Below are 13,789 nucleotides of genomic sequence, written 5' to 3'. Positions count from 1 at the left end.
TAGACATGGAAGAGTCTCAAACATCATTTGATTCAATAGATCTGTTTTTCACTCGCTGACAAAGATGCCTTCTTCCAATTTCCGAGTCATCATCCATCTTCCTAGACTTCTCGCCTTACTTTTGCTCTTAACTAAGAATTTGTTGGGTTTGATGATATTTAATTTGTGCTTTGCTGCTTACATATTGAAACACTAATTTAAAAACATACAATGGGTAAAGGGATAGGGGGTCAAGTCATAGTATACCATTTAATTATTAAGCTAAATAATAAAATAGGTTTTGCCTTATTTTTTCTTCTAAAATTGAATGACTTAAAACCAGGGATTTTTGTCTTATTTAGCTTTCAGTCTCAGTGTCTAGCATGGAATCTTGCATTAAAAAGAGGCATCTTGTATAAATAAAACTGTCTTATGAAAAAGCAAAGGCTAAATAATAGATGATGCAAACTATTACGTTGGTGTAAAAGTAACTGCGGCTAAAAAGGTTAAAAATAATTGCAAAAACCGCAATTACTTTTGCACCAACCTAATACATGACTATGCAACAGTGAGTAGAATGACATGAACCCTTGTTATCTGTGGTATAATGTGAAAAACACTGAATAAAGGGAAAGAGGACCAGGATCTAACATGAGCTCCAGCAACCACTAGCCCTTAACCACAGACAAGTAACTTCTCAATGAATTCATTCATCCACAAGTATTTATAGAGTAGTACCTACTATTTACCAGGAACCATGCTTGCTCCCTCTGAGCATACAATGGGAATGATTCAGACCCACAAAGAGTCTAGTGTAGAAAATGATAGCAAAGTAAATAAACCATTACAATAAAGAAGGGTTTTTCAACCTCAGCACCTCTGGCATTTTGGGCAGGAGAATTCTGTGCTGTGGAGCAGTGCTCTGTGTATTAGAGGAGTAAGCAGCCCCCCTGGCTCTCTCCAGTAAGGGCCAGTAGCAAGCACCCGCTTTCCCAGTTGCGTCAACCATAAATGTCTCTTGGACATTGCCAAATGTCCACTTGGGGGTGAAAATAGTGGTTGAGAACCACTGTAATAATGTGTCAAAAGTACCTCACTAAGAGAGGCTCAAAGCCTAAGGGAGTATCTGGCAGGTAACCTCATTGAGAAGAGTCAGGGAGACTTCCCAGAGAAAGTGTGTCAACTCTGAGACTTAAAGAATGAGGAGGAATTAGCCAGGCAATGAAGAGGCAGGAGGGGACCAAAGGGAAGAGCATTCCCAGTGGAAGGAGGACCACTGCAAAGACCTGGAGGCAAGAGAAATTAGGGTAAGTTTGGGAAACTGGAGCAACTAATGCAAAGTAGAGAGGGGGAAATGGCACGAGATGCGCTGGTGAGGAGGGCAGATGCCAAGGACAGTGGACTTTATTTCAAGGACAACGAGAAGCCAATGGAGAATTTTCAGCTTCCGTTTCCACACCTATATAAAATGAGGGATCAGACTAGATGATTCTGAAGTATCTTTCCATCTCTAGCATTCATGGTGTACCTTTAGGTATGAGTGCACACGTCTTAACATCTTACCATTGTGTTTTGCATGGCTTTTAGCATCATTTCCTTATGATCATCGTGTAAGTCCTCTTTTATGCCAAAGGAGATAAAAACTTCAGCCTCCGTGACAACTTTATTATAAAAATATCTGTCAAATAATAATGCCACAAGATTGTTTTGCTAATAAGGTTACAATACAATTCAGATAAGATGTAACAACTTGAAATGACATAAAGCACTTGATACACTTTAAAGTATCTTCTATCCACTATTACATTTCATGCTCATAAAGCTACAATAATAAAGCCAAAGTATGGATTTTTTTACTGTGTGCTAGATGAAAAAACTGATCTTGAGGGGCTCAAAAGACTCAGGCCCAGGGCCCTTTACTACAGGACACATTACTGCCTTGATGATTTTGATGTCAGTGGGGAGTTGCTCCCTACGTTCTTTTACATCTTTAAAAGCAGCATGTCCAAGCTTGTTGTTATGTGAGATAAGTTCTTTTTTAAAATTCCAGCTGCATATTTCCTTTGTAGTTTAGAATTAAAAAATAAAGGAAACTTTCTGCATAGCAAATAATACTATAGCAAGAGCTGTTTCCTTATATAGTTTGAACAAATAATCTCCATTAAAAGAACTTAATATCTATATACTATATCAAGTGAGACTTTTATGTGGTTTAGACTAAGTGACAAACATTCTATTTTAGGAATAAATGCTAGTAAGAGAGGCAGTGTAGGATAGTATTTGAGGGCATGGACTCTGGAACCAGACAGGTTGTGTGACTTACTAGCTGTGTGATATTGGGCAAATTACTGAACATTTATGTACCTGTTTTTTCATTTGTAATATGGGGATAGTAATATAATCTACTTCACAGAGTTTTCATAAAGATTAAATGAGCTAATATATAGAGAGAGTGCTTTGAAAAGTACCTGACACATATAGCTATATAAATTGGTTATAATTGTTAATAACTACATTATAGTATCATTTTTAAATGACCTAAACTTTTGTGGTAGATTGCTTGCAAAACTAATCCCAATTCTCTACCTCCCTATGTATCTATCATCTTTGCAGCTCCTTGCATGAAAAGGGTATGATGGGAGTCTGTATCCTCTGGGCTGGTCTTGTAACTTGCTTTGGACAAAAGAATGTGGTGGACATGATAATATGCCAAGCTCTAGCCTAGGCCTCAAGAGGGGTTTAAGCTTCCACATTTTCTCTTCGAGCATTGCTGCTGCTACAGGCTAGCCTGCTGGATGATGAGAGATACACATGGTCTCATCCTCCTTGTAGTTTCAGTCAACTGTCAGCCAACTGCCGGACATGTGAGTAAGACCTCCCTAGACCAGCTAGCCTCCAGCTGACCTTCCAAATGACTGCAGGCACATGGACAAGCCCAGCTGAGATCAGCCCAGTCCAGATCAGCAGAACTGCCCAGCTGACTCATAAATGGTCATGGTTTTAAGGCATTGACTCTTGAAGTAGTTATGCAATACTAATCGGCTAATTAAGCCATTAAAAAATGACAAGGAGTAAAGGCTTCATATCTCAGTCCCAATATCCCAAGTCATGTTGGTTCCTAAACACTTACACATTGAACTTAATTCGTTAGGATTTTTTTCTGGTAAATAACCAACAAAGCTAAAATCAGAACCAGCTCACATCGGAATGAGCAAATAAACTATAGGCATGATGTCTCCTCAATCAGTCAATCCCAAAGTCATGGCAGACACTGCCAACAAATCACAGACCTCAGCAATATATAAGTGTAATAAATCAACACATATACACCTTAAACTTGCATAATGTTACATATCAATTATATCTCAATAAAGCTGGGGGGGGGGGAATCACAGATCTCACTTTGGGTAACTATCAACAACCAGAGCCGGCACTCAGTTTCGCTGGATACTATGAAAGAAAAAAAAAACTTTCTTACCTTGCTTTTATAGTAATTTCAAAATTATTAAAGTCCTTGTAGCCAATGAAACTCTTTTCTGGTTCTATTGAGACGGAAAAATGTGGCAACACTGAAAGTAAAAACAAAGAGGCAATATTACCACTTAACTTAGAGTAACCTTCTTTCTGGTATCGTTGATGTTGTCACAACAACACAACATCCACTTTGTCTTTGTCACCATTTTGAACGATGACGATGACAAAGACATCTCCACCAATCAGAGGTCAGTCCAGCTCTATGTACCAGAAGCTTTGCTTACACTTTGATTGCAGCATTTATTATAGGCAATTGTGTATTTCCTTGACTAGAGTGTGGGCTCCTTGAAAACAAAAAAGACTATTCTCTATTTATTTTAGTGAATCTCCCTCCTCACGCTTCTCATAAGTCTTAAACATAGTAAATGTTGAACAGATATTTACTATGTTAAACTGAAAATAGAAAAGGAAAATTCTTGCTTATTTAACTTTTCCCACTTTTTGTCTAGAAGATAAAGTCCATCCAGTTCCCAAGTTCCAGCGTGAAATTCTGACTTGAGTCAAGAAGAGAGAATTTACAATTAGCTACAAGAAAGAACATCCCTGTAAAATTAAAAATTAGGGCAAGAAGGAAGGAGGTGTTTTTTTTTTCTTCTATCTCTTTGGTATCTTGATTGCCCAAGAGAAAACAATTTCACCTGTCAAAACGGCGCTGTCTTCTCTTTATACTAACTCAGACCATGTACCAGGGCTTATGGATTCTAATTCCATTAACCTGCACAACAGTTAATAGAAAATTAGGTGATTGAGTGATCCTGATATTGTGGACAAACAAAAACTGGCACACACATATGTGAGATAGTTGGCTTCAGATATGGCTCATGTGTTTTCTAGATAGTGAAGGCTAGAAGTAAAAGAGCAATGTAATTTGTTGTTCTGGGCTACATTCCTGTGTTATCAAAGATCCAGGCAGGTGTGTTCTCTCCACGATATGAGATGCAGAGAAATATTTCATCCTTTCATCTAATAGCTACTTGCCACATAGCTGGGACACTCCTTTCAACCAGGGTATACCAGTGAACTCTGTCCTTAACGAGCTCACAGTCAAGCAGGGAAGATAGACATGAGCAAAAAATTACACAGATAAACACCTAAACCACGGTTATGAAAACTGCTATGAAGAAGTACAAAGAATCCTCCTCCAGAAAGAGACTTCAGGGAAAACTTCCCTGAGACTTGACAGGTGAGTAGAAATTGGTTAGGCAATAAGGGAGGGGAAAGTGTTCTAAACAGATGGAACATCACGAGCAAAGGCACCACTGCTGGAGGGAAGAGAGGGGAAGAGTGGCATAAAATGAAGCTGAAGAGGAGAGAGGCAGGGGCAAGCTCAAAACACGGACTTTTGATTTTCAGTATAAAAGGAATGAGGAGCTATTGGGGACTTTTCAATAGTGAAGTAACATGATGAGATTTACATTTCAAGAATATTGTGGCTAATGCCAAGTGAGAATAGTTTGGAAGTAGAGAGAGAAATTAGGAGGCTTTTGTAGTAGTCCAGGAGGGAGCCTGGTGATGAATCCACAAGGGTGGTTATAGATAATAAGAGGTAGATGAATTCTAGATCTATACAGGAAGCAGCAAAAACACTTGGAGGAAGAGAGATTGGTTGGAATTACATGTATTGAGAGCCTATAATCTTTAAAGTTGAGTTTCACTGCAAAAAATTTATTGTGCCACTTTGTTTGTTAATTGTTAAAATTTGTGTATTTACTTTCCATATTATGAGTCTCCTGGAAGATTGAAAAATGACTTCAAGCAAAAAAAAAGTTAAATTTAATATCAGAGCACACAAATACTCTAGTGAACAATTATAAGAAATGTAGAGACTAAGCTGTTTATACATTAATTATTAGTCCATTAATATAATTGATTTCAAAATAAGAATATCTTTAATTTCCAAATAAAATAATTAGGGATTTATGAACCAGAAGAAAAATAGCTCTGGACTAGGGTAAGGAAATCCAATTGTTGTCCTTTGTTCTGTCCCTAATTGCTTGTAATGAGTTTAGTAAATCATCTGTTGGTCTTACTGTGTCCCGTTCACCACATCCCTGATCATGATTCTCCTAAAATCATAATTCTGGAAAAGGACCTTAACTAGTCAAGCTCCTCAGGGGGCTAGGTCTCTTCAGGCTCTATGATGAGGAACAAGGTCCAAAGAAGTTGGTATGCTTGTTCAAGGTTAAGAGCATGCTGGAACTAAAGTCTAGGCATTCGGACAATCACCCCACCCGCAACCCTCGACCAGTACTTCTAACCATACAAGCAAGCTGCCTCATCTTCAGGGAGTGATTCTGCATTAGGTTCCTTAATAAAAAGAATTACTGCAAAAACAATGACTCTTTATAGGTAAACTTTGAATTGTCAGAAATTACCATATTCTTTAACTTCAAAATATGCAGTTCCAGTTGTTGAAAAGTCCTCTTTATATTTAGCTTTAATTGTCCATACACCATATCTGTGGAAGCAAAATATTTAAAATTACAGAAGTCATCAAATATCTTTAATTCACCCAGAGGAAATCCAATCAATTCCTGTTTTAAGGAGGGAAAAGTAAAGCTCTATATAGCCTAAGTAATATATTTTATTTGCTATAGTTTTTAAGCAAGAAACAGAAACAATTGAGTGTTTTCAGGATAATAGAAATTGTTTACTTATTAGTTTTCATATGCTGTGCTATTTTTCAGGTATTTTATCTTAATATTATCAATAACTTTGATTTGAAGAGCTTATGATACTTGAGAAATTACTTGATTCTGGAGCTTAATTATACTAATATTATTAAATATTATTAAATATTCAATAATGTTAAAATTCATAATAATGTCTCTAGAAACATATAACACAGGTCAAGCCCATTCGGATGATAAAATTCACACCTCACATAAAAGAAGCTACGGCTGGAGACAAAGTATGTTTTGTTTAAAGAGGAAAATGACCTGGGTTTAATTAACAACATTCAGTCAAAAATATTTACTGATCACTGGATGAAGCACTGGAGATAAAAAATGAACAAGATAAAAGAGCCCCTGTTTTCACAGAGTTAACGGTCTGGTCCACAGGAGTTCAAATTTTTACTTTTCTATTACTAGCAGATTGGACTTGGGCAAGTTGCTTTACCTCATTTGTAAAACGGGGAAAATAATATCTACCTCGCATATTGATTATGCAATCAGTCAATTTAATATTACCATCATTAATTCAATGACTATGTATCATGTGCCTATTATGTTGAAGTGCTGGAGGTATAACAGCGAGCAATATAAACACAATACATCTTCAAGGAGTTTACAATCTAGTGAAGAATAAAAAGGTCAGTAAATAAATAATTGCAAAATGGAGATAAGTGCCATGAAGAAAATAAAAAAGACTAACAGGAAGAGATGGACTATATTAGATCATGTAGGGACTATATATCCATTCCAGGGATAACCTCTTTGAAAAGGGAGCATTTATCCTATGTCCTACAGAATGGGAAGAAGGCAGCCTTGTAAAGAGCAATGTGAGGCACTTTCTAAGCATAGGGAACAACATGTGCAAAGGTACTGGGGCAGGAACGTACTGGCCACAAGAGGCTACCACGGCTGACTCATAATTGTAACAGAGCAAACGATATAGGCGAAGATGAAGAAATGATAATAGTTATAAAATAATAGGTTTAATTCTGTCTTACAGAGCGTGTAATATTTTAAAGAAAGTATACAATTTAAAAATTATCTAAATTATTTAAATCCCCCAATTTCATCCAAATTTTTAGATAATGTTTAGTACAGTGAATTAACAGAAAACTCCCTTCTAGAGGACAGAGCAAAATGACCATTAAAAGATTTTGCTTTAAAGTTGTACAGTCGCCGTTTATAGGTGCACTTATCTTATTTGTCCTACTTGAAGGTAGGGACGATGGGTTCTTCATTTCTATTTTGCATTTCTCTTTCCCATTGTACTTTGCATATACGAGGAATGTGTTTACTGAATATTTATTACATTGGATTGTATTTAAACATATTTTAAATCCTTTAACATAAGGCCAAATGATTCTGAGAAATGGTTCTGAGAACACCCTCCCTCTTGAAATCTGCCTTCTAATAGTCCATGCAACAAAAACTGCAGAGGACCAACATTTTTATAACTCTCAGAGCAAAAGGTGTGGGACCACACCAGGCTCTCAGACTGATAGTCTGTTAGATTCCTTGAAGGGTGGAGGGTTGATGGTTTTGATGGGGGAGAAAAAAGCATCGTCCAAATTTTAATTTCTATATGTAATGAGGGTTGGTGAGAAGTATTGGGATGGTTTGTTTTTGTTTTTGTTTTGCCAAAAACTGAGCCTAGCTTCTCAATAGACTTGAAAAGACTGCATATCTTCATTTCTTTCACACTGACATCCTTCGTTAACACTAGGTGGCTCCATTTGACTGGTGATCTGCCTCACGACTAAAAGTTCCAGGTCTGCTTTTTAGACAAAATTTTTGAACAAATAATTTAAAATACTTAGGATTAGATGGAATCTTGAAGTCAGGAAAAGAGATAATTCCAGTATAATCACTTTCTTCTACCATGTCAACTTCTGATCCTTGGGGATCCTTTGAATAAAAACAAACAACATCAAAGCACATAAACCACATTAAAAAATTAACTGATTACGATATATTAGCTCACATATTATCTTTGATCTACAGAAATATTTACCAACAAATATCCATGTCATCAAATTAAATATGAAGGAGGAAGATCATTTAAATGTTGTAGAAGGCAAATATGGTTCATTTAAGTCACTTCCCTCCCTAATTTTGGCCCCCTCCTCCATCTCCTGTCCAGTCCCCTAACTCCCACCCCCCGAAAGTATAAATCTACATTCAGGCATCCTAGCCTCTGTTATCTGAAAGAGACTCAACTCTCTATTGTATAACTAAAAAAACAAGTGAACAACAAATAATGTTATAATTAACCAAATGTGAACTTACAGGTTTATATATATCAGAATCTAAATTTTATATCTGTTCATTTGAAGTTTTCCAAAGCAAATACACTATAAATGCATTTATTAGCTAGACAGTTTATAACTGTGCAGCATGGACATTTTGAGCTTGATAAAACACTCAAAATGGTTAAACAAAGAAGTTTTCATAAAGCTTCCCCATAAAATTCCTTTGTGTGTGGGTTTGAAAATTAATGAAATAAGGGTTTGTTTTTTTTTTACTTTTTTTGGACTATATGTAGAGTTCCATTTTATCCTTAACCCAGAAATTTACCACCGTGTGCCATAACTGTAGTTCATGGTCAAGGTTTTAAGATATTTTTTTCTTGCATTTCAAAGATCGATTTTGAACATTAGAATCATAGCTAAATGTCCTCTGGGTTGTTCTTTCTCCCTGCAGTCCATTGTGCACAGTGCTTTTAAGACAATCTCTTTTGAGAAGTGTCTTTTTTCAGGATACTTCTGCATGCTGACTCCCCACTGCGCTGGGATCAGATTCCTCAATCCTCTCTTCCTGGGGTAGCTCTTACATAGGACGACTAGCATCCATTTTTCCTTGTGTGGTCCAGGATTCTGCATCAGTCAAGTTCAACCACAGAGAAGGGCAGGAGGTGGGATAAAGAGCATCTGTCCACATCTCCAGTATTTTCTGACAGAAAAAGGGTGTTTGAGCTAACACTGCCTCTCCTTAGTTCTCTTCTAGACTTTCTACATCAGCCAGCCAGTTTATTTATTGTCCTCATTTCTTACTTCTTCCTGCCGCCATAGTTAAACTCATTCTATATCTTACATGGGAAGTTCTTCATTATTTTTAGAAAACCTATGGTTACTCCTTTCTTTAAGACCCAGCTCAAGTTTTCCATTACCTATTCTACTACAGAAAAGATTGCATCATACCTCATTCTCACCCCCATTTTGTCTTCCCTCTGAGCTCATGTGTCATTTGTCCTGCTGTACAATCTGTTTGTTTTATACTCTAGTATGGTTTTGTTTTCTAGTATTTATTTATGTGTGTGTATCTATTCTCCTAAACTCAAATCTTGGGTTCCCAAGGAAAAAACTTACAGCTCCTGGACCCCTGCTTTAGACAATTCAGTCTATGCAGACCCATGGTTGTAAACTGGCAAATTCACACTGGACTCTGACATCTATTGTGACTTCTGGTAAAGCGACTTCCTCATTCTATCAATGCCATTCTTACTTGCTTCCTCTCCTCACTCCCTAGTTCAGACAGTCTGACAGGCCTTTGCATTCCTTCTGCGTCCAATATCACAACACCTCTCTCTGCTTCTAGATTTCTGCGGCAGGCCAGAGTGGCTCTCCCTTCCTCCACTCTTTCACGTCCACTGTAGCAACGCTCATGGCTAGACTTCCCTGCCATCTTTTGTCTTAGTTTCCTGTAATAAATCTACAGGGGCTCTCCCTACAACCTGCCACTCGAAGTCTTAACTTCTAGGTGTGGTCTAACTTTCAAATCTCATTTATCCTTCTGTCCCCAGGGACGCCACTGCTCTTGAATCAGGTTGCTTTCTTCCTGTCCTGTCCCTCTCACTTTGGATTTTCTGCTCTGTCATTCCTTTTCTAGCCATCCTCCCACTTCTTCTCCACATATCTAATTCTACTCATTGTTCCAGGCCCCCTTCCAATCTCACTTCTCCTTGAAATGTCCCTTGGATCTCTTTGAATTCCTGGAGTTTATAGTCTATATCAATAGCTATTAACCACAATCTTGAAACACTCTAATGTTTCAGTAAATCATAAAAAATAGTCAGATAGTAAAGTTTGTAAAGGTTTATGGTTATTCTAAGTTATAAAGGATTCCGTTATCCTACACATCACTCTGTTTCACTTGTGTTCTGTTTTTTGTTTTTCAGTAAAAGAAAAGGTGCTGCAGCCTACAGTGAAGGACCATTAGTAACACACCTACTGTAATAGGTGAGCAGTTATTTCCCCATGAACATTTTGCAGGGTTGTGACACACACTGGGTAAGACCGTGGGAGTTTATTATTGCACATGTGCATAATCATCTATTGTGTGTGTCATGGATGATAAAAGGTTGATAACTGCTCATCTTTATCTCATGGTTTAGCATTATTTTTCACATGGGTTAATATGTTAGTTAGTAAACGCTAAGTTCCTTAAGTGTAAGTACCACAGATTATAATACTTTATCTTGAATTGTACAAATAAAAAATCTCATACGTAATAGATATTCAATTAATTCTTAGTGATTAATTGATGCCCTTTAAGAAAGAAATCATGAAGGATGTACTTAAACGATTTAATTCAAAACCATAAGTTGTTGAGATTTAATTTTCATGAGCTTTTTACACACGTCTACTGTAGAGGTATGGACCTACACTGTTATACTAACAGAAAGTGTTCAATCACCATTTACTGATCAATGAGTTAGTGTGGTTTTAGGGTGGGGCCATAAAATAACGTATCATGTACTGAACATGAGTTAAAATATTATTTAAATAAATAACATACTTACTATGAAAGTTAAGACAGTTTCTCTCTTGGCTGGCTTCAAGTCATCATTTAGTGAATAAACTCTAACCTTTACTGTAAGAATAATTGATAGCATCAAAAATTCTGCTAAACATAAGGGTATTTTGACTTTTCACAATAATCATCCTTATAAGAGACAAGTCTCATTAAAAAAAATCAATACACAGTCAATACACCAAAGTACACATTTAAAAGAAAGAAAAAGTTAGTGTGCAGATATATACATTACTAAAGATTTTTTCTTTTAAAGAGCTACTTCTAGTGAATTTAAAGTACAGTTCCCTTTATTAAAATATATTTACATTTGTATGCAAATATGTTTTTTGGAACACACATATAGTACAAAATTAGGTCTATCTGTAATTAGATCATTGCTTGTCAAGAATTTCATAGTAGCAAGATAGTGATGTCTATCATATGGTTATTTGGGAGTGTAATAAATTGTCTCATATTTGAGTTGAAGATTTTAATGGAAAATTAGGTAGTTTGACATTATACACTCTTACAACAAGGCCGCAAATGATCTCTTATTGTTGCTAAAGGCATCTTTCAATTGTATGACTTTGTTATACTTATTGAGCCAGATCCTACCATTGTTCTCTCATTATTAAAAGAATGATGTTAGGAGCTCGATAACGATTAGTTCTCTTCCCTTTCTTTCAGTCGGGTAATAGGTCCCCACCTTTTAAACAAACGCATCTGCTTAGCTTTTAACTCATAGCTGCTTGAGACATGCTTATCTAGTTCCAATGACATATTGTAATTTCTATGGGGTTTTACTGACATTCAAATAATTTCATGGCCAAAACTTCACAAAATAAAATTGAATGGCACCATAAAACTTTTAAAGAGTCAGTATGCAAAGTAGCATGCAAAGCTCTACATAAGAAGTCACATTAAACTCCCTAAAATGGGTTTCCCTAAGACCGTGAGATTACAGTAAAATGTTCAGTAAATCCCCTTACCCTCACCCTCGCCTTCCCCCTGGATTCCTCCCTCCTGCCTTCTGAGCACACCTGGTCCAGCACCACTGGGATGCTGCCAGAGGCAGTCAGTATGCGCAAAAGCTCAGGCCCTGGAGTTCAAAACTGTGGTTTCACTCCTGCTTCTGCTCCTTCTGGTGTGATCTTGAGTACAATACTTAATCCCTCTAAATCTGACTTCCCTCATCTGTAAAACAGGACTGCCAGGATCCGTTTCACAGTGTTGCGAGAACTAAGTGAGACAAAGCTTTTGCACAACCCGGCACATAATAACTAATCAATAAATGTTTATTAATTTATTTTGTTATAATTATTATTTCTATGACGACTACCTGTCTATTTCCTAACCAGTCTGTGTTTAGGTTAGAAAATTGATCTTGTTTTCACAGCAATGGCATATTGAAGGTAACATCAATCATTTTTTGTGTGCCAAAGATATGGCTTATGAATTTTTTCAAAAATGTATTGAGTGCCCTCTAGTGCAGGCACTAGGCTAGGCATGAAGATGTGGTGGGTGGTGAGACAATCAGACCTGGAAGACTTCTAATGGAGTGGAGGAGAGAGGCAAACACACGATCACAGAAGCACATGGAAAGATCCAGGGGTGGGAAGCATCGCAAAGGCTACTTCCTGGCTTTCTGGGAGTGCAGTCAGGAAGGTCAAGGAAGCTGCCCTCTATGGGATGACATGTAAGGGCTGAGTAAGAGTTAACAGGCAACGGAGGGGCATGAATGTACCAGGCAGAGGGACTCAGTTCTTAATATGAATGGGGAAATGGTGTGAGAAAGCAACTGAAAAGAGCTCAATTTGGCTGGCGTCCACAGAAGAGCATGGCGGGTGAGGAAGTTAAAGGGAAAGCAGGACACAGGCTGTATGGAATTGAAGGATTTTGGTCAATATTCTGAAATCCTTTATCCTATAAACCCTTGAAGACTTAAGCCTTTATCCTAACAATGCTTATACTAAAAACCCCTCAAGGATGGTCAGATTAGAGGTGCAGGTCAGGACATGAGAGCCATAAATAGCAAGATTTAGTCAATTTTTAAAAGAATTACTTTGAAGCAATTTTTTTTCTTCTGTGTACATAGGCTTTGTGTGATTCTACAGATCAATTAATAATGGAAAACACTTTTCTAGTGCTTACTCTACGTTAGACACTGTTTTAAAATGTGCTTTATGCATATGAATTTACTTAATTCTCACAACTCTGTGGAGGTAAGTTCTATTATTACCTCCATTTTACAGATGAGGAAAGTGGAGCTCAGAGAGGTTGAGAGGCAGGGTCACAGAGCTAATAACAACACGAGCTGGGATGTGAATTCAGACAATTTGGCTCCAGAGTCCACTTGGAGGAAACTAGAGGAAAGTTGTCTAATTTTCCTCTATGACTAGAATAGATGAAGATAACATGTTTTCTTAAAGTCCTGATAGAGAAATAATAGATGAGGCTGTCCTTAAGGAAAGCTTTGCTAGCTAAGAAAGATCCCAGGCCGAGTATCAGACGACTTATTGGACACAGACTGAAGACCCTAGGTGTTAGGTAGTGCCAATAGTACCAATCAGTGAAGCAGCTTCTAATGTAGAAAGAGGACAGAGCAAGGATATATTTGTTCCTGGGGGGTCCCAGCTTTATGACCAGGGCCTCTCTTTGTATACGAAGTCATCTTGTTGGAGCCAAGAGATGGTACTATTCTGGCAATGATATTCTGCAAGCCGAGAGCGATGTCCCACCCTCTCTAGGTCTGTCCTCTCTGAGCTGATCATACCAGGTGCTCCTGCTGAAATGGTAGTGGTGGAGGTTCG

At 37.4% G+C, this 13,789-nt stretch overlaps 1 protein-coding gene and 1 long non-coding RNA gene across 6 annotated transcripts in view; one reads left to right on the top strand and one right to left on the bottom strand.

Annotated features, from left to right (window-relative positions):
- C5 (complement C5) overlaps window positions 1-13,789 on the bottom strand; it is a 75,219-nt gene that overhangs the window by 54,033 nt on the left and 7,397 nt on the right. The window contains exons 4-8 of the mRNA XM_019731219.3: window positions 10,987-11,057; window positions 8,002-8,093; window positions 5,889-5,971; window positions 3,458-3,548; window positions 1,543-1,657 (exon numbers count right to left, since the gene is read on the bottom strand). Of these exons, the coding sequence (XP_019586778.3) occupies window positions 1,543-1,657; window positions 3,458-3,548; window positions 5,889-5,971; window positions 8,002-8,093; window positions 10,987-11,057 (452 nt within the window). The remainder of the gene's footprint in view (window positions 1-1,542; window positions 1,658-3,457; window positions 3,549-5,888; window positions 5,972-8,001; window positions 8,094-10,986; window positions 11,058-13,789) is intronic.
- LOC141571180 (uncharacterized) overlaps window positions 4,559-13,789 on the top strand; it is a 31,113-nt gene continuing 21,882 nt past the window's right edge. For all 5 annotated transcript variants that reach the window (XR_016019151.1, XR_016019153.1, XR_016019150.1 and 2 more), the window contains exons 1-2: window positions 4,559-4,696; window positions 10,363-10,423. This is a non-coding gene — a long non-coding RNA (uncharacterized LOC141571180). The remainder of the gene's footprint in view (window positions 4,697-10,362; window positions 10,424-13,789) is intronic.

The sequence above is a fragment of the Rhinolophus sinicus genome, chromosome 16 (assembly GCF_057876585.1).
Source record: "Rhinolophus sinicus isolate RSI-liver-muscle chromosome 16, RSI-T2T, whole genome shotgun sequence".
NCBI lineage: Eukaryota > Metazoa > Chordata > Mammalia > Chiroptera > Rhinolophidae > Rhinolophus > Rhinolophus sinicus.
Note: the sequence above shows the minus strand (reverse complement) of the source record. Positions and strands in the feature narration are given on the sequence as shown.